The 27,734-nt window shown below is 41.1% G+C and overlaps 2 protein-coding genes across 11 annotated transcripts in view; one reads left to right on the top strand and one right to left on the bottom strand.

Annotated features, from left to right (window-relative positions):
* The first annotated feature begins 24 nt into the window (after positions 1 to 24).
* Positions 25 to 23,913, top strand: PDSS1 (decaprenyl diphosphate synthase subunit 1). The gene is made up of 11 exons (XM_063127976.1): positions 25 to 183; positions 6,611 to 6,675; positions 12,408 to 12,528; positions 12,636 to 12,766; positions 14,046 to 14,187; positions 16,178 to 16,289; positions 16,383 to 16,492; positions 20,599 to 20,679; positions 20,839 to 20,952; positions 22,443 to 22,523; positions 23,319 to 23,913. The coding sequence occupies exons 1-11, from the start codon at positions 25 to 27 to the stop codon at positions 23,457 to 23,459; spliced, it is 1,257 nt and encodes a 418-aa protein (XP_062984046.1). The 3' UTR covers positions 23,460 to 23,913.
* ABI1 (abl interactor 1) overlaps positions 23,571 to 27,734 on the bottom strand; it is a 140,569-nt gene continuing 136,405 nt past the window's right edge. For all 10 annotated transcript variants that reach the window (XM_063127918.1, XM_063127911.1, XM_063127912.1 and 7 more), the window contains one exon: positions 23,571 to 26,202. In XM_063127918.1, coding sequence (XP_062983988.1) covers positions 26,027 to 26,202 — 176 coding nt within the window. In that variant the 3' untranslated portion in view covers positions 23,571 to 26,026. The remainder of the gene's footprint in view (positions 26,203 to 27,734) is intronic.

The following is a 27,734-nucleotide window of genomic DNA, read 5'->3' on the forward strand; positions in this document are numbered from 1 at the left end:
CGGCCTGGCTCAGAGGACGCCGCCATGGCCCTGTGGTGGTGGCATCGCTGCTGCTGCTCGTGCTTCGCTTCCTCCCGGTCGGCTGGGCTTTCCGGCCCTTTGCGGAGCTTGAGTTCGGCTAGTAGCGGCGCCAGCGGGAGGCCGCCGGCTGAGAGTCTGGCAGCGCCCGTGTGGAAGGCGGCGGTAAGTGAACCCGCCCGCCCGGGCGAATGGAGGTCACGGCGGAATGAATGGGCGCAGCAGCTGCACTGGCGGGCATTTGCTGGCGCCCGGAGCGGGAATCCGAAGCCGCCCTATGAGGAAGCGTTTGGGGGTGAAACGGGAAAGACGGGTAGAGAAGGAGGACGGGGAAGGGCATGGAGAAACGTGCGCGTTTCGGAGGCCTCCTCGCTCCAAAACTAGCGACGGGATTAAAACTGGGGAAAAGGTAAACCGAATTATCGGTTTGCAGCTTCTGGGTTAAATCCTACTAAGAGGAGACCCATTGAAATGAATGGGACTTAAGTTATTATTATTGCATTTATATCCCACCTTTTTCTCTCTAAGGAACCCAAGGCGGCATACATAATCCTCTTCTCCACTTTGTCCTCACAACAACCCAGTGAGGTGGGTTGAGCTGAGTCTATGACTGGCCCCAAGTCACCCAGTGGGTTCCCATGACCAAGTGAGGACTAGAACTCGGATCTCCCGACTCCCAGCCTGACACTTTCGCCACTACACCACACTGGCACCGCAGTAACTTGAATCTTATTCATTCCAATGAATCTAAATAGAACTCATTTGGATTATACCCTCTGTGCTGAAAGGCTAAAGAATATTGCATGGGAGATGTAAGACTTTTTGTCAGTTTAAACATGCATAGGATTGCGCCCTGAGAGTCTGGCAGTGCCCGTGTGAAACACAAATGGAAAGGAAGATATCTTAACCTTTGGAAGCCAGGAGTCTCATACACCTGGTACCACCACAGAGGAAGCCCTCTAGTGCATTGCCAGCATCTGTGTCTCAGAAGGCAATGGCACACGTAAAAGGGGTAGAACAGTTGATCATAAAGGATGGGTAGATTCACATGGGAGGAGATGATTTTTCAGGTAGTCTGGTCCCAGCCTATTTAGGGCTTTCAAGGTAGTAAGCAGCGCTATGAATTGCTCTTGGAAACAAACTGGCAGCTAGTGCAGCTCAGACAGAAAAGGTGGCACACAATCCCGGTACTTTGCTGCGGTCAAACTGTTAGCAGCAGCACTCTGTACTAATTGAAGTTTCAGAGTAGTTTTCAAGGTTAGCTCCACATATGGTGTGTTATAGTTGGGCCATGTCAGATGCTACAAATGCATGCATGACTATACTAGGAATGGACGCAAGTAGTGCAACAGTGGAAGCTGGGCAAAAGCATTCTGGGTTGGGAATCGAGGGCATTGTTTTGCGGTAGCTCTTTTATTTATTTTATTTTATTTATTTATTACATTTCTATACCGCCCAATAGCCGGAGCTCTCTGGGCAGTTCACAAAAATTAAAAACATTCGAAGTATAAAACAACAGTATAAAACCATAGTACAAAATACAATATAAAAGCTCAACCAGATAAAAACAGCAGCAATGCAAAATTACAAATTTAAAACACCAAGTTAAAATTTATTTATAGACTGTTAAAATACTGGGAGAATAAAAAGGTCTTCACCTGGCGTCTAAAAGCATATAATGTAGGTGCCAAGCGAACCTCCTTAGGGAGCTCATTCCACAGCCGGGGTGCCACAGCAGAGAAGGCCCTCCTCCTGTTAGCCACCTGCCTCACTTCCTTTGGCAGGGGCTCGCGGAGAAGGACCCCTGAGGATGACTTTAGGGTCCGGGCAGGTACATATGGGAGGAGGCGTTCCTTCAGATAACCTGGCCCCAAGCCGTTTAGGGCTTTAAATGTTAATACCAACACTTTGAATCGGGCCCGGACCTGGACTGGCAGCCAATGAAGCTGGAGAAGGACTGGTGTAATGTGGTCTCGTCGGCCAGTCCCTGTTAGTAAACGTGCTGCCCTGTTTTGTACCAGTTGAAGTTTCCGGACCGTATTCAAAGGCAGCCCCACATACAACGCATTGCAGTAATCCAAACGAGAGGTTATCAGAGCGTGGATAACTGTAGCTAGGCTATCTCTTTTCCTCGTTGGGTGGATTGGAGAAGGTGGGCTGGAAGAAAACTGCTGCTCTGCCTTGTAGGAATGAAAACTTCCATGTTCATTAATGCTGACATAAAATTACTCGGTGATATTCTATGATAATGTAGAGTTTGGTCATGTCGTCAGTATGCTGATGGCTCTCAGTTAATCTCTCTCTTTTTCTTTTCTTTTGCAAATGCCAATGTAGCAGTGAAGTCTCCAATCTAGTTATGGGCTGGAGCTCAATCCTGATAAGATTGAGATGTTATTGGTGGGTGGCCCAGTTGTCCTATGTAATGTCGGGCGTTTCTTTCAGATACCGATTGGAACAGAAGCCTTTGGCACAGGGTTGTGTGAGTGATTTTATGGGAACAGGGTAAAGAAATGGGTATCCTATAATTTGCTGTACGTTGAGCAACCTGTTTTATTATGCCCTCCAGAATATTGATAGTAGGTTATGACTGATATTTTATGGTTCACGAGAGGTGGACGTAAACATTTCATTACTCACTGATTGAATTTGTTTGGACCTCAGAAGAAACTGCAGCATTGCATTAACTCATTGGCCCAGTTTCGATGACTAATTACTGGAATCAAACCTTCAGGAGAATCCTTGTTCTTCCCCTCACATGCTGCTTCTGTGCTTTGATCTGGTTTGTATTATTACACCAGAGTTCCCTGATATATTGAAAGTAAAGATCTTTGGCTTAATGTTGGAACTTTCTTATTAATTTCACCTTAAGCCAGAGTTCCTCTATTTGGATGTAACAGGGAATTCTGGCTTAATACAAGTCAGAAATAAAGCGCCAAGGCAATGCTTGAGGAGAGGTGAAAGGACTGGGGTGGGGGTTAAGAAGTACAGTCCCCAGTGATTACCAGACAAGGGAGTGGAGGTGCCTTTGTAGGAATTACTTTCTCTGGCAAGAGTCAGATTTTGAACTAATGCCTCCTGATGCGTAATTTTCTATATGCCGTAGGTGCACAGTCGAAAGTACAAATGGTAAGTTGCATGGGGGTTAATGACAGACATACCCAGGGCTGTAGCTCATGTTTTGCATGCAGAAGGTCCCTGGTTCAATTCCTGACATTACCAGGTAGGGCTAGGAAAGAATCCAGGAGAGCCGCTGTTAGTCAGTGTCAGCAATACTGGGCTAGATGAACCAGTGGCCTGACTCGATATAAGGCAACTCTCTGTGTTTCTTCTCTTTCCCACTAATCCTTTCCCTAGCATGAATGTGAGATTAGTTTGGTATGCTTACTAGCAGGTTTTGTGTTCAGTGGCTGTTATCCATCTACCTGAGGCTCAGAACCAAAGTGAGAAATTATCAATGTGCTAATTCGATGTGCTAGTGACTTCTTTGTTTCAACAGCTTAACTGACTACCAAGCTGTTTCTAGACAGTTGAAAGTGCTGGTTCTGACCTACAAAGCCCTGTACAACTTAGATCTAAGATATCTGAAGGACCATCTTGTCCCATACAAACCTGCCTCGTTTTTAAGATCTCCAGAGAAGTGAAGTGGCCAAGTTTGCCGCTGACACCAAATTATTTAAGGTTGTTAAAACACAAAAAGATTGTGAAGAGCTCCAAAGGGATCTCTCCAAGCTGGGAGAGTGGGCGTCCAAATGGCAGATGTGGTTCAATGTAAGCAAGTGTAAGGTGATGCAACTTCAAGTATAACCTAATGGGATCTGGGCTAGTGGTGAGCAAACAAGAAGGAGATCTTGGGATTGTGGTGGACAGCTCGATGAAAATGTCCACCCAGTGTGCGGCTGCTGTAAAGAAGGTAAGCAAAAAGAGGGAGAGACCAGTTCTGGTGCTGGTGAAAGGATTCTTTATTTTTCTTGTTTAGAAAACAAGAAAGATCCAATATAGTCTAATTGTAGAGTTGTTGTTTACCAGCTAATACCTCAAAACAGGTCAGTCCATACCAGGAATACAAGATACATAGATTGTCCAAAAAGACTCTACAATTAGACTTTTGAAGGAGCACAGGACTATTTATGAAACAGATTACTATGTTAAAATGATGCCTGTCTGTGCCAATGATACAGGGGAAATTTTATGCAAGTCCAAAAAGTAAAAGATACTTGTAAGTTTGCTAAAGGACCTGTTTTAAGGGGGGGTTTCTAAGGAGGTCTGTAAGGTATTTTTCATTTTTTTAGTTTAACATATGGGGATAACTAGAACAAACAAAAAGACAAATAAGTCAAAAGGTATTTGCCAGTGCAATAAGCCTCCTTTGTCTCATAAATAATACTGAAAATATTCAAAACAAAGTGTTCTCTAAAGAAAATTGAGTTTGTTTAACAAGATTTATCAAGAGGGTGAAAAGCAAAGGTTTGCTCCAGTACAAGTTTGTTGAAGGCATTAGTTGGTTCTTTTGGATCCTTATGTGATTAACCCATGATTTTTCACAATGTTTTAACAACTTTTATGTTATGGTATTGTCCCAGATGTATTTGGATATGCATGTTTAGTAATCTGTAAGTAAACACTAATACATGTATATATTTTCTGTTGAATACAGCCCCTGAAGAAGGATTCCCTACATCCGAAACGTTGGGCCTTTTTTACACACACACACACACACACACACAAATTCTTATAAACAAAAAAAGTTTTTTTAAACAAGAAAAAATAAAGAATCCTTTCACCAGCACCACAGCTAGTCTCTCCCTCTTTTTGCTTACATTTTTGGTGCTCTTCCCTCCAACCTTCTTCTGCTGTAAATAAGACAAACTCCATGTTAGGCATTATAAAAAATGGAATTGAGAATAAAACTGCCAGTATCATACTGCTTTTATACAAATCTATGGTGCGACCACACTTAGAATACTGTGTACAATTCTGGTCACCACACCTAAAAAGGATATTATAGAGCTGTAAAAAGGGCAGAAAAGGGCAACTAAAATGATTAAGGGGCTGGAGCATCTCCCCTATGAACGAAGGTTACATCAACTGGAATTGTTTAGCTTGGAAAAAGAAGGCTAAGTGGAGACATGATAGAGGTGTACAAAATTATGCATGGTGTGGAGAATGTGGATAGGGAGACAATTTTCTCCCTCTCCCATAATACTAGAACCCAGGATCATCCCGTGAAGCTGATTGGTGAGAGATCCAAGACAAATAAAAGGAAAAAAACTTCACAGAGCGCATAGTTAAATTATGGAACTCACTACCACAAGATGTAGTAATGGCCACTAATTTGGATGGCTTTAGAAGGTATCAATGGCTACTAGCCCTGATGGTTGTGTGCTATCTCCAGTATTTGAGGTAGTAAGCCTGTGTGCACCAGTTGCTGGGGAACATGGATGGGAGGGTGCTGTTGCACCATGTCCTGCTTTGTTGGTCCCTGGCCAATGGCTGGTTGGCCACTGTGTGAACAGAGTGCTTGGTCTGATCCAGCATTGCACTTCTCTCATGCTCTAAGTCCTTCTCTCAAAGCTGCCACCATTAGAGGCACGTTTGGTGGGGACTTGAGAGGTCTTTTCAATGTCTGTTCCCAGGTTCTGGAACTTGCTGCCAATGGAGTGTAGGATGGCCACCAGCAGGCAAAGGCGTTTTTAATTCAAGTGTTTTTAATTGGTGTGTTGCTGAAGTTGGTTTTAATCGGTTGGATGCTATTCAATTCCTGTGTAGTTGTGTAACTTCTGTGTTATGTTTTAATTAAAATTTTGTTTTTAACCTTACTTCATTGTTAGCTGTCTTGAGTGCTATTTTTGGCGGAAAAGTGGGATATAAATTAAAGATATAAATGCCTTCAGTAATAACACCATTTGTTCCTGGAAGGCTACCAGCAAAGGGGTAGAACAAGCTTCCCTAAAATGGAGTTCCAGAACCTGGGTGCCATTGTGGAAAAGGCCGTGTCTCAGGTGACCCTGTATTGTAGCTCAGATGGGGAAGGAACCTGAAGAAGTTCTTTGTGCTATGAACACACATATATAGATGTATATTTCTTGAAGATGATTTCTTGATACCCTGAGCTTGCATAACATCCTTCGGCTTAGTCTAATAAAAGAGATTGCCTTGCATCATAAAAAGAGGTACAGTCTCCAAAAGGGTGAGGAAGGAATTGCAAAACTACCCTTGCAGTAATGTTTTATAAGACTTGCCTCACAGGAGGAAATAAGGCAAGAATTCATGGGGAGTAGAAAGTGACTTTTGAGAATGAAATAAAAATCCTTTTCTCTGTGTTTTCAACTATGCTGTTCTTTTAAAATAGTTAATCGCCTATAACAAATGACAGTTGCCTCCTGATGACCCGGCAGAGAAACTTTTTGTAAATGGGAAAAGGGTTGGTTGGTTCTTCTTCTGTTTTAGGCTGTTGATGAACCGCAAGTGGGGCATTGGCAAACAGGTTGATAATGTTTGTAGCCTTATTTGCAAGACTGCATCAAATAGTTTTGTGGACTGTGATTTTGAATGGAATGCTCACTTCTGTTTCTTTTCTTCCTTCTGCTTACAGACATCTGGTTTTCTAAGGGGAAGTTCATCTTTATTCTTTCCAAAAATGCATAGTATATTTTTGCGGTAAGTTGAAGATCTTGTGTTGATCAGGTTTTTTAAAAAGTGTGTTTCAAACTTCATCTGAACATGTTTAGAAGTTTACCTAATGTGGGTGCTGTTGTATCCTATATGAATATAAATTGATATATTAGATAGTCTGCTTTAGAGCTGCCTATTTTTCCCTTATGTCATACAATTTGTCTTCTGTTTCAAATTAATTTGGTTTTACTCTTAACTTCTACTTAGCTTAAAATCTCTGGGCTGGCAGTAATCATATTTGAGCCACATCCCACTGAGATAATCTGCTGCATAAGACTGCCAGGATAGCAATCCACCTTGCCTGCAAATTTGCCAAAGTTCCATCAAGTGACTTTACCGCCATTTTTAAGTCTAAGTGGAAGGGCCAGTGGCAAGAGCTGTGGGAAGGCCAGACCAATGATAAATGTCTTAAGTTGAAACTGGTACTTTGATTGTGAAACTGGTACTTTGATTGTGGTCAAGTGATTGCAAAACGAAGAAAGTTGTCTTGGCTCGATTAAGGCTTGGGCATAGAATCATAGAAAAGTAGAGCTGGAAGGGGCCTACAAGGCCATTGAGCCCAACCCCCTGCTCAATGCAGGAATCCATCCTAAAGCATACCTGACAGATGGTTGTCCAGCTGCCTCTTGAGGATCGAGAAGAGACCCTGGCCCTCCTCTGTGTGACAACCTTTCAAGTATTTGAAGAGTGCTGTCATGTCTCCCCTCAATCTTCTCTTCTCCAGACTAAACATGCCCAGTTCTTTCAGTCTCTCTTCATAGGGCTTTGTTTCCAGACCCCTGATCATCCTCATGGAGTCGTCGTCCCCATAAGTATCTCTTGATGTGGGAGGACCAATCCATGTGTATGCCTTGTAGAGTTCCCCTCATAGTTAAGTATATCTTGATGGAGTGTCCACAGTTCTTAAGAGTACACCAGGACTTTCTGCATACCCAGTTCCCTGCTCCTAACTTAGGGCTCATCTACACCAAGCAGGATATTCCACTATGAAATCGGTTTATAAAAGGCAGGAGCCACACTGATGCTTTATAGCGGTATTGAAGTGCACTGCAGGATCTACACTACTGCTTTATAGTGGTACTGAAGTGCACTGACAACTATTGGGACCCTTGACACATCTACACCAAGCAGGATATTGCACTATGAAAGTGGTATAGGGTTTATTTGTTTATTTATTTATTTATTACATTGTTATACCGCCCAATAGCCGAAGCTCTCTGGGCGGTTCACAAAAATTAAAACCACAATAAAACAACCAACAGGTTAAAAGCACAAATACAAAAAACACAGTATAAAAAGCACAACCAGGATAAAACCACGCAGCAAAATTGATATAAGATTAAAATACAAAGTTAGAACAATAAAATTTAAATTTAAGTTAAAATTAAGTGTTAAAATACTGAGAGAATAAAAAGGTCTTCAGCTGGCGACGAAAGGAGTACAGTGTAGGCGCCAGGCGGACCTCTCTGGGGAGCTCATTCCACAGCCGGGAATATGTCAATGGGCCCCAACAGTTGCCAGTGCACTTCAATACCGCTACAAAGCAATAGTGTGGCGCCTGCCTTTTATATACCACTTTCATAGTGGAATATCCTGCTTGGTGTAGATGAGCCCTTGTTCTCAATTTTGGGTGCTGATGTTATCTCAAAGCTTTATTCCAGTTCTACAAGCTTTATGCTGATCCAGCATGACACTTCTTATGTCCTTATGTTCTTATTCCAGTTCCTGCACTTTACTAGCTGTTTTATCTTTTTAAAACTATTTGCATTATTAGGAACAAGTCATTGACACAAGAATTCTTCTACATTTGCAACAACGCTAGTGCGTGGCATGATATGGCCTAGTTGTTGCTGTGCTAAAAACAAAAACTTTAATGCACCTACGTACCTATCTCCTTAGCTACAAATCCCATCAACCTGCCTTTATTGAGGGCCAAACTAGAGGCTATGGAGCAGTCACGCCCCACGTTCTCTTTAGTCCTCTGCTTTAGTTGGGTATTGCTATAAAGTGTGAGATGTGATGACATCCTTTTCCATATCCCTTTTCCTCACATCATATTATGGGCAAAGTGAAGAAATGTGCAGTATCATGTCACATCATGTATTTTTTGTATTAGACTTTACAAAAAAGAGAGGAAAAAATATTCTTGGAACAGCAGATGACATGCAAGTTTGGCACTCAGTTCTTACATTCAAAGTTGTTCTGGAACGAAGGGGAAAGAAATGCCAAGAGAGAGGGGAGCAAGTGCAAGGAAAAGCTGTGATACACAGAGACTAGTGCAGAGGTAGGCAACTTATAGCCCTGCAACTTCTGTGATCTATCACCATAGGGTATTTTGTTTAGGGTTGGCGGAAGTTGTAGGCCAAAACATCAGGAGGGCCACAAGTTGCCCACTCTTAATAATAATAATAATAATAATAATATTTCTAACCTGCCTCTCCATTTTGATCGAGGCGGGGAACAACAATAAACAATAAAATACATAATACTCAATTAAAACATAAGATACATTGTTGAAAACATCCTTAAAAAATTCTAAAAACATTTTTAAAATATCTTAAAATTCCACTGGATAGGCCTGCCGGGAGAGATCAATCATAGAATCATAGAATAGCAGAGTTGGAAGGGGCCTACAAGGCCATCGAGTCCAACCCCCTGCTCAATGCAGGAATCCACCCTAAAGCATCCCTGACAGATGCTTGTCCAGCTGCCTCTTGAAGGCCTCTAGTGTGGGAGAGCCCACAACCTCCCTAGGTAGCTGATTCCACCGTTGCACTGCTCTTTATAGCTTTCTTGAATGCTAGTAGACTGTTAAGTTGACGAGTCTCCTCCGACAGGCTATTCCACAGTCTGGGAGCAGCAGAAGAGAAGATCTTCTGGGTAACAGTTGTTAATCTAGTTTTTACTAGCTGAAGTAGATTTTTCCCAGAGGACCTGAGTGTGCTGGGTGGATTGTACGGGAGAAGGCGATCCCGTAGGTAGCCTGGACCCAAACCATGTAGGGCTTTAAAGGTGATAACCAACACTTTATACTTTGCTCAGAAACTAATTGGCAGCCAGTGAAGAGATTTTAAAACTGGTGTAACGTGGTCACCTGTAGGTGTACCGGTGACCAGCATGGCTGCCATATTTTGAACTAGTTGAAGTTTCCGGACTTGCCATTCCCAGTTGTCTGATTATATTATTATTAATAATAATAATAATATTTCCCGCCTTTTGTCCAATGCTGGGCCTCAAGGCGGCATTACAAAATTTAAAACATATACATCTAAAACCTATAAATAGAAATATACAAAGTTAAAAATATATTAAATATATTCCAATATTAAAACATCTAAAATGACAATGTCATGTAAATAGATACCTCCAACCACAGTTGATAGGGGCCACCATCCTTGCTTGGTACATCATTGGTTCAATAATAAAAAGATGGTACAACGATGGTACAGTAACAGAAGAAACTATCACCTCAAAATAAAACCACATAAGCTATTTTCCTCTTGTACTTCTCTCCTCTCCCCTGGTTCTGATTGCTTATTAGCGTCCAGCCGTGACCATTTTACTTATGGAAGCTGGTGGTAATAATAGATAGGAGTGTGTGATAATGTCATTCTATAGTCAGAGAAACCAGGAGGAACAATACCAAATTGATGTATAGACTGGGTTTTGGACCTCCATCCTGTCCAGTATTAAAACTGGAAAAAGAAACAGATGCACCTGCTTTATTAAGTGTATAAAAAACAAAGATAGCCAATGCTGGTGGGGAAATTCTGCAGACACTATCTTCTAACATGTAAGGAAGTATGTTATACTTTTGTTGGAAACCGGTTTTATATGATTTTATTAATTCCACATGTGTATAGGCCCTAGGGGCACTGTGCAGTGTTAAAAGTTTTAAAACTTACATATGGGCGTAGCCCCTAGTGGCAATTTACCTAATTAACTTAATAACAAAAACATATTTTAATATTATGTGTTATCCTAATGTATTTGTTACAGCCCCCTGAGGAAGACTTTTGAAAAAGATACAAACCAAAATGCGTCAGGCTTTGTGAAAATAAATTATTTGAATCCTGAGAACCCATTTCTCCTTTTTTCTCACCTGGCTTGGATGCTGTCCTCCTTTTTGTTGTTGTTTTTTGGTGGGGAGGAAGCCAAAATCCAGTGGGGGATAGCAAATTCGAGTTGGGTAATATCTTTATTAGGACCAACCAAAATTCCACAAAAGCGTGAAAGCTTTTCAGTTCTCTAGAACTGTTCATCAGGCTTGGAGGTAATAAAAAAAGCAGGAAATGGAGTAAAGTCCATAGATGTGGCCAAATGTTGTGGCCATGATATTTTCAGTTTTAGACTGTAACTCAGATCTGCTTTTGTTATATTTAGCTAGCCTACCAATGATAATTCATTCAGTCTGCAAATCTCCATTTTGAGACTGGGTCTAAAATTGCAGAAATTGTGGCCGCAACATCTGACCAACTGTTGGGACTTTAGTATTTCTACCCCCATCCCCCTGCTTTTTGTACCATACAGCCTGATGAAGAGTTCTAGACATCAAGGCCAACAATAAAGAATATCTTAAATATATCTGAAACAGGAAATCAGCTAGGGAGGCAGCTGGACAGTTGGATGACAACAGAGTTAAAGGTGGATAAAGGAGGGTAAGGAGATTGCAGAGATGCTAAATGAATTATTTTCATCTGTCTTCACTGCAGAAGAGGTAGGACAGTTACCTGTGCCTGAACTCATGTTTTCAGGAAGGGAGCCTAAAGCAACGAGGCAAATAGTCACACCAAAGATGAAGTTCTTAACATTATTGACAAATTGAAAGCTAATAAATCATCAGCCCAGATGATATCCATCCTGTAGTTCTTAAAGAACTCAGATGTGAAAATTCTGCTCTTGTAACAAAAATATGTAACATTTCCCTAAGATCAGCCTGTGTACCACAGGACTGACGAATGGCCAATATAATGTCAATTTTTGAAAGGGGATCTGGGAAATTATAGATCAGCTAAATTGGCTGAAAGCATTATTAAAGATAAAATTAGTACGCATGTAGAAGGGCAAGCCCAGCTAAAGAAGAATCAACAAAGGCAAGTCCTGTCTCACAAGCCATTTAGTGTTCTTTGAGACTGTCAGTAAACACATGGAAGGTATCATCCAGTAGGCATTGGCCTACTAGTCCTGATGTCAATATGCTACCTCCAGTATCAGCAGCAGTATGTTGAGGAAGATGAGTGGGAGGGTGCTGTGCTCATATCCTGCTTGTGGGTTTCCTGTGGCAGCTGGTTGACGACTGTATGAACCAATTGCTGGACACGATGGACCTTGGTCTGATCTAGCAGGGCTGTAGTTATGAACACGTAAGTGGATTTTTTATTGGTCATAATTGAGTTATTGCCTAAATATGGATTTTGAATATCTTTAAGTAGGTTGACCTCTACTTCAAATACAAGGTCAAAAACAAGACAAATAGATGTATGGTTTTAGAAAAGCTATTTTCTCAGTTTTAATATGCTGAGTTGAATGATGTTTTTGATCCTTATGATAAGGGATTATGAGTTCTCTTCGTTATGAGTCCAGTTATTTAGAATAGCAAAAATTTAACAACCATTTTGGGCATGATAAGACTGTCTCTGTATTTTGTATCCTCTATAAAACGAAGCAGCCCTCCCCATTTTAGCTGTCTAAAATCTTTCAACTAATACTCTTGCCAGGTTTCACCACACAACGGTCCAAACGCACAGCTGTGGTAAAGTTGTTAGTGATGAAAAACATAAAGATCCTTTTAAACTTGGAAGGAAAGACTTGAAAAATTTGTATGAAGATATTAAAAAGGTGAGGCACTCTATTGGATCTTTCTTCAAAGGAGACTTAACATTTTATCTATTTATATTACTAGACTCAATGTCCACCTTTAGAACTCCTTGTTTGTTTGTTTACAGGAATTATGGGTATCTACTGCAGAACTTAAAGAAATGTGTGAATATTACTTTGATGGCAAAGGAAAGGCCTTCCGACCAATGATTGTGGTACTAATGGCCAGAGCGTGCAATTTTCATCATAACAGTTCTGGGTAAATACTTAACCTTCATTTCTGAAGTTCTTGAAAGTAGAGATCTATTTTCCTTGGCTCAAGAAAAGCTCACTTGCTCGCGATAACAGCACTAAGCTGTCAGCCAGGATAAGTTGCTTTTGTGCTTAATTGAAAGCATCCAGAACTGTGGTGGGGTGGGAAGGAATGTGTTTTAGAAGTGTGGTTGCATCAGGAAGGGTTGGCTGTCACTGATCATTGTACATGCTGCCACTTATACTTAATTGGAAGCAGCTGATCCAGGGCAACATTATAGTTCCACCCAGATTATTGAGCTCATGCCTCTTGATACGGGTGTGCTTCCAAATGATAATCATAAGTGTTCCTGCGTTGGAGGGGCAGGGAGGATCATAGCTCAGTGGTAGAACACCAGCTTGGCACACAGAAGGTCCCTGGTTCAATCCCGGGCATTTTAGGGCTAGAAAATAATCCTGCCTGGAACTCTGGAGAGCAGCTGTTAGTCAGTGTCAGCCATATTGGGCTAGATGGATCAAGGGTCAGTAGAGGCTGGTGTCTCCTATTTCGTGGGGCTGTGAATCCATTCTGGGTTTAAGCCAGAACTCTAAAGAGGCTGTCCTAAGTGCTGAACTATATACCCAACATAGGCTCAGCACCTTGGATAGCTCCTTTAGAGTTCTGGTTGATTCTGACTGAAACAGCTCTATCAAAATAGGAGCCACCAGCCTCCACTGTCAAGAGTCTGAGTCAGTGAGCCAGTTCACATAAAAACAAGCCACAGTGACTTACTGTGAGCCACAGCCCGTGCGGAGTGCAATTTGTATAACCCTATGGGTTATTTGAGGGTTGTTTAACCCTCCCAACAAGCCATGCTACCCAAGTTCGGGTGACATGATAAGCCCAGCTGGGTGTTGATTATGCAAATCGCACTTGGCACAGACCGCAACTCACAACAAGCCATGGTTGCTTGTTTTGATCATGCGAACTCAGTCAATATAAGGCACTTCCCTTTGTTCCTAACCTGCAGTTATTGCTGCACTGAGCCAGCAGCACACAACAGTAACAATTGCTAGCTAGGCACCTGCAGTTACTGTGGGCCATCCGGCAACGAGATACTTGCCCTCTGATGCGAGGTGTGGGTTTAAAACGGCGTTAACTATGGAGACGCTGTTGGTTTGATTGCAGGACAAACCAACATCTAGAATGTAATTGTGATCCGAAACCCTATTTCCTGCGCTGATCAGTGTGTCCTAGTATGCCTGACTTCCTCAGCCGTCTTTGCTCCCTTCTCCTCCTATTTTAGCGAGGTGCAGGCAAGTCAACGCTCTATAGCTGCAGTTGCAGAAATGATCCATACAGCAACTCTGGTTCATGATGATGTAATTGATGATGCAAATTCACGAAGAGGAAAAATGACAGTTAATCAAATCTGGGGAGAAAGGAAGGTGAGTATCTGTGGCTATGGAATGGTTTTTGAATTTGGGGGGATGATTACATGAGAAGCTGTACCATCTGGGGAAATGATACAGTCTGTGAGGATGATAAAGCAATCAGGACGGGTTTATCTTGTGGTTTACAGGCAAAATAGTGGAGGCAATGCTTTTTAGTTGAACCAGCCTTATGTTAGTTGCGTGCATAGTTTTGAATTGCACAGAATAGTTACTGTGCAGAACTGTTCTGTGCACTTCAAAATCCTGGATATGCGTATACCATCAGATAATCAAATTAAATAATCAAATTAAATCTCACAGAAGACTGTGAGCACTTTAAGGCACATTAAACCCTTGAGTTCCAGTTGAACTTCAGTTGATTTCAATGAGAAAGGCTTAAGCACATCCTTAAGTCTCTCATTGAACTTGTTTTTAAGTTTCTGTGTAAAATATGTTATACTGTTTATGTTTTTGATGGTTTAAATTTTGTATACTTTTTAATGTTCACTGTTTTTAACTTTGGTAAACCGCCCAGAGAGTTTCAGCTATGGGGCGGTATATAAATGTAATAAATCAAATCAAATCAAATCAATTGAAAGCAATGGGACTTCAGAGTGCTAATTTGACTGAGTTGTGCCCAGTTGTATTCCATGTCTCCATTCTGGAGATTTGAAAAGCTTTTATACTTGCATGAGAATTCTTGCATTTCAAGATATTACTCTACCCAGTGAATAGGCTAGAAGCGTTGCTTTCTGTATTCCTGTAATGAACAAACTCTATTTCAGTACGTCTCTGAACATCTTGCTGCTCAGGGAATCACTAGGGAAGAAATGGCACATTTCAAGATCACATGAGTGAAAAGTCAAGAGAGTACCCCCACCTCACTCCCCTGAAAAAAGAACCTTCAAATTAGGCCTAAGAGCCAGTTTAGCTGAAGGCTGGAATAACTGGAAATTATCTGAAGAGAAACTGATAAGATTAACCAGTCTATTCGGAAAGCATTTTGTACCTTTTCACTTCCCCTTTCCTTATCTTGGTAGGTGGCTCCAGCTTTCACAGGAAGGAGTAATTCATCCTGGTGTGTTGCAGCCCTCCCCTCCTCTTCCATGAAGCTTGCGGGTGGAGGGGGGTGAAATATAAGATGGCACAGCAGAAAGGGAACTTCAAAAGGGTACATGTATGGTGGGGAGAGAATTAGCGGAGGCAATTCTTTGGAGTTAGCGCAGATTTGCTGTGCCCTGAGCCTTCCTGTGATCAAGTGGGAAAGGAAGGCGCATGGAGCAATGGTGTGCCAGCAGGCTGCCATTTGCCCTAATCCAGAAGTGGAGGTTTGTGGGCACAGGCCTCATTACCTCAGTGGACATACCTGTTGCGGTTGAGGCAGATGGGCTGTATGTCCCCATCTGTATGCAACTGGTAGGTGGATCAAAGGCATTACAGAGTAACACAAATTAACTTAACTCACCAGATGGGATTTTCATGGCCTCCGTCATGTCCTTGGGACTTTCCTAAGGGAAAGGAACAATGATTAAACCTGATGGCATGAACAATTAAGGTCTGCGCTTGACCTCCCAGTGTGTAGCAGTTGAGCCAATTTCTGTTTATGCTGCTGGCAAACGTATTTGGGCAGCTCCCAGGCATTTAACAGCATATGCTGAGTTTTTAACTGACCCAAGAATAGTTGTTTTAAATGGATATTGTTTTTTTTTATATACTTTTGATGGTTTAAAATTTTGTATATCTGTTTTTAATGTTCATTGTTTTTAATTTTTGTAAACTGCCCAGAGAGCTTCAGCTATGGAGTGGTATATAAATGTAATTAATAAATAAATAGACATTTGTGTACATGTTCAGAAAAAGAAAATAAACAGGACATTGACTCTATTTGCTATCTTTCCCCCCCTTCTGTATTAACAAGAGGGGAGAAAACAATTTTGATACAGTATGTAATGCTGCAAAATACAGAAGTGTCTTTTTTATTTTAAAGTAAATCCTTCTTTTCCAGGCAGTCCTAGCCGGTGATTTCATCCTTTCTGCAGCTTCTCTAGTTTTAGCACGCATTGGAAACACAACCATTATTTCTGTGTTAACGCAAGTGATTGAGGATCTGGTGCGTGGTAAGGCTTTTTTCAAGTTTTCTAAGAATTAACTGGGACATCTTGCCTAGGCGACTTGTTCGATAATGTTAACGATTGTTCCATCTGATACAGGTGAATTTCTTCAGCTGGGTTCCAAAGAAAATGAAAACGAGAGATTTGCTCATTACCTCGAGAAAACATTTAAGAAGACTGCAAGTCTTATAGCAAACAGCTGTAAAGCAGTATGTACGTTCCATCTTTCTTGTTGATATATCATGATGAGGGAGCTGGGAGATTTAGGATTTTGAGGCTCTCGCCTTTTCTCTATTGTCCTATATGCTTATAGGACCCATACTTTAGTTCTTCCCATTTCTCCAGATTCGGCATTAAATATGTGCGCTATGCTCAAAAGAAATGAAGCCGTCCCGTAACTTTTGCAGCCTTTGCTTATCTCTGTGTCACAATGTAAAGAAAAGCCGAGGGAGGAGATCCATAGACGACTCTATACCATTGGTCAACTCCGAGTCTTGGGGACTCTGTGCCCTTGGTCAACACTGAGGAGATGGCCAAAAAGGAAAAAAAAATGTTGGGTGCTGCCGGTGGCTGCTCTTGCCAGAATGTATGCTTCAGAGCTTCTTCTCTATTTTGGAAAAAAATCCTAACTGAATCCTTCAAGTAATATATTGCCAGAATTGTATTGCATGTAAAGATGTATTTTTAATTCTGATTTGGCTTTTCCGTTGTCAGTGAGTGATTGGTTTCTACATTACTTGCAAGTACCCTTGTGTATTTGCTTAAATCATAGTAGAAACCTGCCACGACTCAGGCTCTGAACACCAGACCTCCCGTCTGCCACCACTTCTTATGGGGCGACACAGGCTCTGAACACCAGACCCGGCCGAGGCTACTCCCTGCTCAAGCCAAGCACCACCGCTTGATACGCCTGAGGCAAGGGATAAAGCCCACCTTCCTCCAAACTATGTGGAGAAAGGGGTTAAAATGGAGAATGGATTTTAATATATATAATAATGCGCTATGAGTTATATCTGCTTAGGTGAATGATTGTCAGAGTGGGTGTTATATGTGTAAACTTAAGATGATAAACGCCAAACAGACACGTGGGATTTTTGTGGTAGTTTTGAAACCAACAATCAAAATTTATTTTTAAAAGTTCATAAGCTTTGTTTCAAATAACAACATTTAAAAACCTTTTTGAAACCTTCCATACAATCCTGTCACTCTCACATTCGCGCTTTCCTTTTTCTCACACAATCACTCTTGAACTTTCTTTATTATCAGTATTGATTAATATACTTCCACTACGTGCACACCACACTCTAAAGACACCACTCACTACACTGACCCTCAAATTTCCCAGAACTTAAGTACCATAAATACAGAGAGCACTACAGACTCTAAGAGTATCTAACAAGTCTCCCTGAAAAGCTTTCCTGAAAAAAAAACTCTCTGAAAAGAATTTCTGAAAAGAACTCTCAATCCCCTCAGTCATTCCCTTATATATCACTCCTCCCCCCTCCCAAGACATTCTAACTCCACCCACTCAGGCCAATATTCTAAAAACCACAGACTTACAAACCGCAGACATACATTTGGAATTGACTTGTGGGGTGTAACGCCACAAAACCCACCATGGCTCATATGCTGGGATACACAAGGTTTCCTAGTTCCATCTATGATTATCACTATTGACAAACCTCTAGGTTTGTGTAAGTGTAAACAGATGCACATTGGAGCAAAAATTCCAGAGTTTACCTATGCACGGATGGGGGCTGAACTGGGGTGTGGTTAACCATGAAAGAAATCTTGGGTGGTTGATAGTGAAACATTGCTTTGTGCAGCAGTTTTGAAAAAGGCAGATTCCATGCTAGGGATTTCTAAGAAAGGGATTGAAAATAATGCTGCCAGTATTGGAATGCTCTTGTAGAAATTATAGTGTGGCCATATTGGGAACACGGTGTGCAGTTCTGGTCACTCTGTCTCTAAGAGGATCTTGAAGCTGGATCAGGGGGTTAAAGCACTTTCCCTATGAGGGAAGGTTAATGCAGCCTTCCCCAATCTGGTCTTGCCTAGAGATGTTGGACTGTAATTCCTATCATTCCCAGGCAACGTGACCATTTCCATTGAATATGTTGGTTGGGAATGATGGAAGTTGCAGGCCTACCACCTCTGGAGGACACAAGGTTGGGTTTAGAAGAGATGAGTTGTGGGGCAGGCAGGATAGGTTCAGAAGCAGTATGAATATTGAATACCATTTGCTGGACAGCAACACTCAAATAAAAGCTGTTTCCTTTAAGCCCTGCTTGGCTACTGTGGGTTGCTGGATTTGATGGATCTTTGCTCTGATCCAGAAGACCCTTATGAAATTACAGGCTGGGTGAAAGGATATGAACCACACTTCTCCACACAGCCTATTTATTAGCAACTTATGGGCATGAAATGATTGGTTTTGTACACTGTCCTAAGTAATGGCAGGACTGAAATGATATTGGGCAGAAGCCAACTGTGATGTTCCGCAAACCCAAATAGTGCTACTGGAGCTCTGCTGAATCGTTCTGTTGCACAAGCAGTTGCCCATTAAGCTTATTTATTACATTTTTATACCGCCCAATAGCCGAAGCTCTCTGGGCGGTTCACAAAAATTAAAACCATAATAAACCAACAGTCTAAAAACACAAATACAAAATGCAGTATAAAAAGCACAACCAGAATAAAACCACGCAGCAGAAATTGATATAAGATTAAAATACAGAATTAGAAGAATAAAATTTAAATTTAAGTTAAAATTAAGTGTTAAAATACTGAGAGAATAAAAAAGTCTTCAGTTGGCGACGAAAGGAGTACAGTGTAGGCGCCAGGTGGACCTCTCTGGGGAGTTCATTCCACAGCTGGGGTGCCACAGCGGAGAAAGCCCTCCTCCTAGTAGCCATCTGCCTCACTTCCTTTGGCAGGGGCTCACGGAGAAGGACCCCTGTGAATGATCTTAAGGTCCGGGCAGGTACATATGGGAGGAGGCGTTCCTTCAAATAAACTGGCCCCAAACTAGGTTATTGGTTTGGACAACTGGTTGTGTGAGCAGTTGCACAACATGTTGCACAACAGGTACAAGCAGTTACGTAATGCACAGAGTTACACAATGCCTTGCACAAGACTTACATAAAACTGCTTGCGCAACCACTCTTGTGCAAACAAAACTTTAGTTGTTTTTTTCTCCTGCCGCGTAGTTCAGAACCTATTTTCCACTAGCACAACGTCATTTGCACTAATGGAATGACACAGTTGGAGACTACCCATTAATGAATTTGTCTGGTCGGGTGTTCTATCCTGCATTTGTTCACTTGTGCAATAACTTGGTATAAAATTACTTCGTTTGGACTGTGCGTTTGGGAGGGCGAAAGGATTTAGCAGGGTGAACCAGTCTTCTGAGTAGTACTTGTAGAAATTATGACTTGCTGCACCATGGGGCATTGTGCTGTTTTTAAGTGTCTCCAAAGATGTGGCAAGACATGATCACAGGACCAGATCACTGCACACGAAATATTAAGGACAGTGTACTAACTTCAGTGTAAAAAAATGGCTGAGTTCATATGAACTGAATCACCAATTTGATAGTCATTTCCACTGTTCATAGTTTTGTAAAACCTTGTTGGCCTGTTCAATGAATTAATTTCTGCTGTTTATGGGGAATACATTTCACAAAAACATGGTGCAGCGATTGCAATGTCCAGAGCTATAATTTTTCGTCCACTACCTCCAAGTTCTGATTCTGATGTATGTAAAGGGCACTATCCTTTATTCCCCATTTATCCTAGCTTTGCCCAAGCTGGTTCCCTGCAGATGTTTTGGACTACAACTCCCAGAATTCCTGACCATTGGTGATGCTTACTGGAGCTAATGGGAGTTGAAGGCCAAGCATCTGGGAGTCACCAGGTTGAGGAAGGCTGATGGCCTTGTAGGTCCCTTCCAACTCTGCTATTCTATGATATATTTGCCATGAATTGACTGCTACTGCACTAGAAGTTACGAGCCAATTTGCTTCCGTAATGTTGCATCTCCTTGTTCACATTCCCTGTCTCTGTAATGAGTTGTGTGGCCATAATAAATATTTAACATAACCTGCCTATATTGAATGCTGCAGTTCTGTTGGCCCTTGTGTTCTTTTAACCGGTCTAGTTTTCTCGTGCCTGGATGTATGAGGGTGGTCGGGAATGCAGCTTAATGGGGCCTCCCTCTCTCTCCCTCCCTCCCCCTTCAGCTGTCTACTAGTGATGTGCTGCATGTACAAATAGTGGACGCTAATGAGGGATTTCTTTTGTGTTTCCCTTTTCAGGTTTCCATTCTAAGCTGCCCTGATCCAAATGTTCATGAGATTGCATACCAATATGGAAAAAACATTGGGATAGCGTTTCAGGTACTGACTAAGGAAACATCCTGAAATGCTTACTTACTAATGAACTGGAAACCAGATGCACGTTTTAGAATACAGCCTTTAACTAGATCTTTGTTAAAAGGGAATTGGTTTCAAGTGTAGCCGTAGTAAAATTGAGTGTTCTTGTTTTGTTTTTTACAGTTGATAGATGACGTGCTGGATTTTACCTCCTGTTCTAAGCAGCTAGGGAAACCTACATCAGCAGACCTTAAGCTTGGAATAGCTACTGGTCCTGTCTTATTTGCTTGTCAGCAGGTAGGATGAATAAAGATACTGTGTTTTCTAAACACTGCTGCTAAAATACCCATGCTGAAAATTAAAGACTTGCTTTAAAATGAATCCAGTTGTTTAGGGATTTCAGAATTTTCTAGAAGAGGATTCTGCCCAAGGTAGCAAGCCTGCTCAGAAAATACTTGTTGAAAAGTTGGGCGTTGTTTTCTGCTGCCTTCTTATCTTTACTCTCTAACATAAGGCAGCACGCGGATTAGGCTTGCTTGGTTAATCATTAACCATGAAAAATGTTAATGAATAGAAGAAGCATGCGTTGATAGTGGGCGTTTTAAAAGAACATCTTAAGTATTCCAGAGCCCCAGGAACTAAAACTGATTTAACGTAATTGCCTTGCTAGATTATCCACTGGTTAATCTAATCCAGAATTCCATTGCCAGCAGCTCACAAATAGAAACTTATAACAAAGTATAAGGATGATATTCTCTTTCATTGATGCCCAGCATCTGGTAAAACAGGGATAGGGAACAATTCCAACCATAGTAGCTAGATTTTCTTCTGGTTCACTCCCCTCCCCCAGAACTGGAAGTCAGGAGGCAGGCCCCTCCCTTAAAGCCACGCCCCCCCATCATATGGGTCCCTTTCCCTATACAAAGAATGGCATGAAGCAATTCTTCTGCCTCTCTCTTCATGGAGAAAGGACAGTCTCTCTCAGCACCAGAGAGACGGACTCTAGCCCTGAGAGACAGACTGGGGAGGGAACCATTGTGGTAAAGAGTTTTAAGCCATTCTGAAGATTCAAATGATTTGAAGTAAAAAAAAAGATTTCCCCCAACTGAACCATTGACCAATGTTGTATTTAATGTTTCAGTGATTGTGTCCAGATTCAGACGATCACAGATGGAAAAGAAGCCATTGTGGCTTTCCCCCGACCCGTACGTGCACTATGCGTGTGTCCGTCGTTTGCATAATTACCACTGCTGCAGCATAGGTTGCTGTATCCAAACCTGGTGTGCGGCTCAGCGGGGGTGGCTTTGTACCCCACCCTAGAACCCAGGTCTGTGTGCTGGGTTCGGATGACAAGCCAACCCATGCTGCAGCATGGGTAGTAATGCAAACGACAGGCATGCTGGGGGGAACTCCGCACGATGGCTCCTTTTACCTCTATGGTCTCTATTTTAACCACACTGTAGTCCACCCAGTACCCTCAGGATGGAATAAAGTAAAATGAAGAACTATTAAGCTACATGTTAGATACATAGTCCACTTTGTTGATTTGCATATAAGTCAACAGTCAAACTGCCTTTACAATATGTGGGAGTCCTTTTTTTGAGGCACTATCAACTTACCTGCATGAATCAGCAATGTGCAGAGAGTCGAACCTCCAGTATTGCTTTTGGTAGAACAGACTGCTCTATCTCCGGAAAGACAGTGTAGTCCATCTCCTCTGCTATTTGATACCAAGTCTTTGAGAGTGTTTTGGGGGGGAAGTTAATGTTTTTCTCCCTCTCACTCAGTTTCCAGAAATTAATGCCATGATAATGAGGCGATTCAGTTTGCCAGGAGATGTACAACGTACTCAGGAGTATGTATTAAAGGTAAGACGAGACAAGCATAAAGCAAACATGAGCTCCTGTATGTGGCTAGTGCTGTTTAAATAATGACATTAAGTACAGTACCTTAGGACTTCATAGCTTTAGGGTATGCCTACATACTTCTATGGTTGTTTTTGATAAGTATTCTAGCATTTACTCTTAACACTGCACTCGAAGTAATGGAAGTATAGCAAAGCAAGCATACAATGCTAGTAAATGTATAGTATGCCATAGAGTGTATGCATTTTCCTAGAGGCCTAAAAGATAGAACAGAAATTACACTAACTCCTGTTTTCATATTTATTGAGCACTATCTTGAGCAGATTAAATCTTTTAATAAGAGGGTGGTTGCATGCAAGAACAGAGCCTGGCCTTGAATGCTAAATCAGAAAGTGTACATGAGATATGTTCTGTCCAGTGCTCAGACAAGTTAAATTTGGCCCTCTGGAAATTCTGATTTTCAGTAAGCTAGTTCTGATATAATTTAGATGTATTATGCTCAGGTACTTTGCTCTATCTTTATGGGTCCCTCATGCTTTGGTTGCTGTAAGAGTAGCCTGGAACATTTACCTAAGCAGTTCCTGTAAATTATTGTGTTTTAGCTTTTATGTACTTCAAAATGCTACATTCTAGATGTGTAGAAGGGTGGCTTGACAAACTGTTGTTCTAAAAACGACAAACACCTGGGATAGATGTCCTCAATTCAGTTTCAAAATGTGAAAGTAGACAGATCTAGGCAAGAAGTCTTGCATGGTCCAGTAACACCTATCTTGAAGGTTCTCTGTCTTCTTCTCTTAGAGTGGTGGTATACAGCAGACAACCTACCTCGCCCAGCGCTACTGCCATGAAGCAATGAGAGAGATCAGCAAGCTCAGGGCGTCCCCTGAAAGAGATGCACTTGTTCAGCTGGCAGAAATTGTACTTTCCCGAGACAAGTGATTCGCCTCCTTCCGCTCATTCATTCTGGCAGCTAATTTATCAGACTGTGCCTAAAACTATGTTTCAGAACATCTTGGCTCGCTTCCAGTGCAGTTACCAATTTTTTTAAAAAAGTTATCCTCACTGAAATAAATATAACTAGGTTTATGAAGTAAAAATGTTTTATTGAAGGAAGCCATACAAAATGATGACACAAGATCAGTCTGTTAAGCTGGCAGCAATGCCTTGTGCCCGTGGTTTTAATGAGGAGGGTTCTTGTTTCGTGTGGGTATTGTTTACATTGTTCAATATTGACACCGAAGGCCACAAAGAATAAATACAATCAATGTGTTGAAAAATCACTTCTGCAATCCCTGGTGTGTGCTGGGACTATAACAAATACCTTGAATGATCTAATTGCCTGTTAGAATTTCAGAGTACCCAGAAAATTAAAGGAGAATGGTTTATTATAAAAGACTGTACATCCGTTTCGTAATTAAAACAGGTTATATACAAATTAAGAGATGTTCCAATTTATAGAGGGAATACAGATAGGTTTTATGGGTTGCTAATTGAGCTCAGAAATAACATGTTAACAAGTAGGAAAGGCAAAAAAAGCATTTAATATAATTAGGTTTATGTAAGATAAGAAGGCAAGGGATCCTTCAATATTTAATGTCACCCTAGAAAATAACTATAACTGCTTGCTCACACATAGCCAGTACACCTGCTTTTTCATCAATTAAATTTTTAATACCCATTAGGACAGCACTTACGCCCAAAATAAATCTTTACTACATATAGTAATAAATCCCTTACTAAATCGTCGTCTCCCTTAGATTATCTAAGTAATACAAGTTTTGTACAAACTGGAGCCAGAAATGTCACCTGACCTTGTGCTCAAAATGGAGGTGCCAAAGTGCATGCATTCTAATAAGAGCAAAATAGGCTGCAGTGGCCCATGTCCTTCCCTATGTGAACAGATGATATTCGCTTCTTTCAACAGGATGTATGGACCATCATAATCCTCTCTCTGATGGTACTTGCCTACGTTTGGACCCACACACTCTGTATTCCTGGATTTATTTAATTTTTGAAGCAACCTACTTAAATACAGTGATGTGGACAAATCAGTAGCAAATCCCTTCAATGATGCAATTCCTTTCAGCAGGACATAAGACCTTCATAGTATTAAGTGGACAAGGATAAAGTGAGGTGGTAAATAGAACAGCGACTTGGGGTTGATTGTTCACCCACACACTGCCTATTATGGAATGTTAAGAGTGGAGAAAGTTTTGTAGCCAGAGTGCACTACCTCATAGCCAGGGCTCCAGGTGTTAATTAGCCAGTTGCCAAAACCGGTAAAGGTAATCACCCCTAACATAGCTCCACTACTAGAGCAATTAGGGGGTGATTCATAACTGACCCCTAGAATTGCAGCTAGGGGACAGAAGATGTGATTACCCTCTTATGCTATATCAGCACTATCAGCTTGGACAGCTCTGATCACATGCAGAGGGGTAAGAACAGGTACATATCCAGACCAATACAGTCTGATAAGACCGGAGAAGATAACAGTATTGCTGTCCACAAACAAGACTCCTTTACTCTATAAACTCCCCCCATGAGCCTTTTATCACTGTTTATAATAACTACCCAAAGAGTGATGGCTAGTAGTCTCCAGAAATAACCACTTCCTGTTACAGTGAATGAAACCAAAGTCTGTAATTTTACGCAGCTTGCAGAAATGTGGTTTTGCTTTGATAGGACGTTAAGAGTTTTGGACTTGCAATAAAAAGTGTCCCTGCTGACAAGGGGTGTGGCGGGAATTTTGCTAAGCCAATGCTTTAGTATTGCTTTGCAAGGCAAGCCAACAAAAGTAATGGACAAGACCTTTGGTTCACTTATGTATTTATGAATGGAAAAGTCAATGCAAATTTACTCATAAAAAACTCAGGTACAAATTACATACACATCATAAGACCACCCATTTTTGATTCACATGGACACCTCAGAGACTCAAATGACTCATTGGAATAGACTTTTAGTGAAAGAGTACTCCAGGTAAAAGATTACAACAAATTGGAAGCATCTTGGATTTTTTGGAAAAGAAAGTATAATTCAATACATAAGTTTGTATGCATGCTTTTAAACAAATACTATACTTTGAGGATGAGCAAGAGTCTAAACAAAGGTAAATGACCAGCACTATCAAAATTTTCATCCAGATTTAATGTTAGTCTAACAGTTGTTAGTTTACCATGCTGCACTGAAAAAAAGTAATGGCACAATTTGATTCATGAGTCATTAAATATTATATACCCTACTTCCCCAGAATATTTAGGCTGGTCATAAAAATCAACAACGCATAAGTAAATAAGCATAATCAGTAATAAACAGTTGCTCGTTTTACAAACTCTGCAGAGACAAATGCTTACAGATGAACATTCAATCATACCATTTAAACAGTATGGCCTGAAAGGGTGGGCACATTTTTAAAGAGTATTAAGACAAGTGTTAACCTTTTAGTTACTCTTTGTAAATAATTATGGCATGATTGAACACAAGACCTGACCTGAAGAGAGAACTTAATCCGCATAGTGCATGATTGATTCAACATAGTTGCCAGGAAACAGGCCAGTCACACTGTTGCAAACACCTTCATACCAGCCGTCATCATTCTTCTTTATAACATAAATGATTGCGCCCTCCATGAATGACAGCTCATCATCTTTGTCCTTCATGTAGTCATATATGGCAACAACTGGGAATTAGAGAGAGAGGAGAAATGAATCCTGCCGCATGTCAGTCTCAAAAGCAGATTTGGAGGCAATATTACTCATTCAGTGGTTTTTGAATTTACTTTACAAAATGGGCAGAGGCAGGCTAATGGCCACCAGAACCAAGCTAACGTGGTATATTTAAATGGCAACTCCTGCATTCTAATTGAAAAGCGATCAGTACTAGAGTGCATGCTTTGCGTGAATGGTGGCCCAAATTCAATACCCAGCATCTCAAGCTAAAAGAATTTTGTGTAGGAGACCTGAGAAAAACCTCTGCCAGAGGTCTTGAAGAGAGACTGCCATAAGAATAGACAGTACTGGACTAGATGGGCAAAACTGATGTCAAAACAATCTCACATATTCCCCCATATTTAACACTGTGCAATAGGATAGTCTTGTCATAATGATCCATACTCAGGTAACCTCGATGTTGGATTACTCTAATACGTTATATATAGGGCTGCACTTGAAAACTGTTTGGAAGCTCTAACGTGCGAAATCCTGCAGCTAGAATTCAGACTGGTTTACCTGGATGGATACATGTCACACCAATTCTTAAAGACTCAAATTGACTCCCTATTTGCTTTCTTTTTGGCACCAAATCAAAATGATTTTTTTTGCCAAGGCAATTACATGTTTATTTTTACTGATTTCTTTGCTCTTGGTTGAATAGCTTTTATGGACTTGCTTTGTAGTGTTATTGTTCTTATACCGTATTTGTTTTTATAAAGCTATGTACACTGCTGTGGAATGCCATGTGGATGAAGGGCAGTATATAAATTTTAATCATCAGTCCAAAAAGTAAAATCCAACTCTCCAAAGGTTTGGGAAGGTATAAGATCTGATCTAGATCCTTCATGGTTATGAACCTATCCACCCTCCCAATATTAGGTCAAAAAGCATGCACAATTATATGAACTTCCCTTCTAGTCAAAGCTCAATCAATCAACCTTTATTTGCAGTCAACAGACCATTATTATAGCATGTAAGTACACACACATTAATAAAAATACATGATGGTTAAAAGAAAGGATACAAAATCTGTAAAAATGCTAATCAACAGATTTAAAGAAATGATCAAACATTCCAGAAATTTGGCCACTTGCTCAGTAATAGGCTTATTAGTGCCCTGGAGTAAAATAATCATAGGAGTCTCAGGAGAGCGACCAGGGAAACACTGTATAATAGGACATATTAGATCTTTCCTGGCCTCTTGGTAATAGCTGCAGTGGAATTGAACATGCAAGATGGACTCCATCTCGGCATTATTACAGGGGCAGCATCTATTATTCATTGGGATTTTCTTGAATCTGCCCTCTAATAGCTTGGAGGGAAGAACACTGAACCTTGCTAAGGAGAATGCCTTCCTATATTAAGGGATAGTTAGCCATCCCAAGTATGGCATTCCGTCTTTGCAGGAGTGGCCTGGTAGACCCAATGACTGAGGGGAACATGGTCCCCATGCAGCTCTTTGGAGCTCCTGGTAGTCTATGTCCAGTAATCTCTGTTTAAT

The sequence above is a fragment of the Elgaria multicarinata genome, chromosome 1, assembly GCF_023053635.1.
Source record: "Elgaria multicarinata webbii isolate HBS135686 ecotype San Diego chromosome 1, rElgMul1.1.pri, whole genome shotgun sequence".
Taxonomy (NCBI): domain Eukaryota; kingdom Metazoa; phylum Chordata; class Lepidosauria; order Squamata; family Anguidae; genus Elgaria; species Elgaria multicarinata.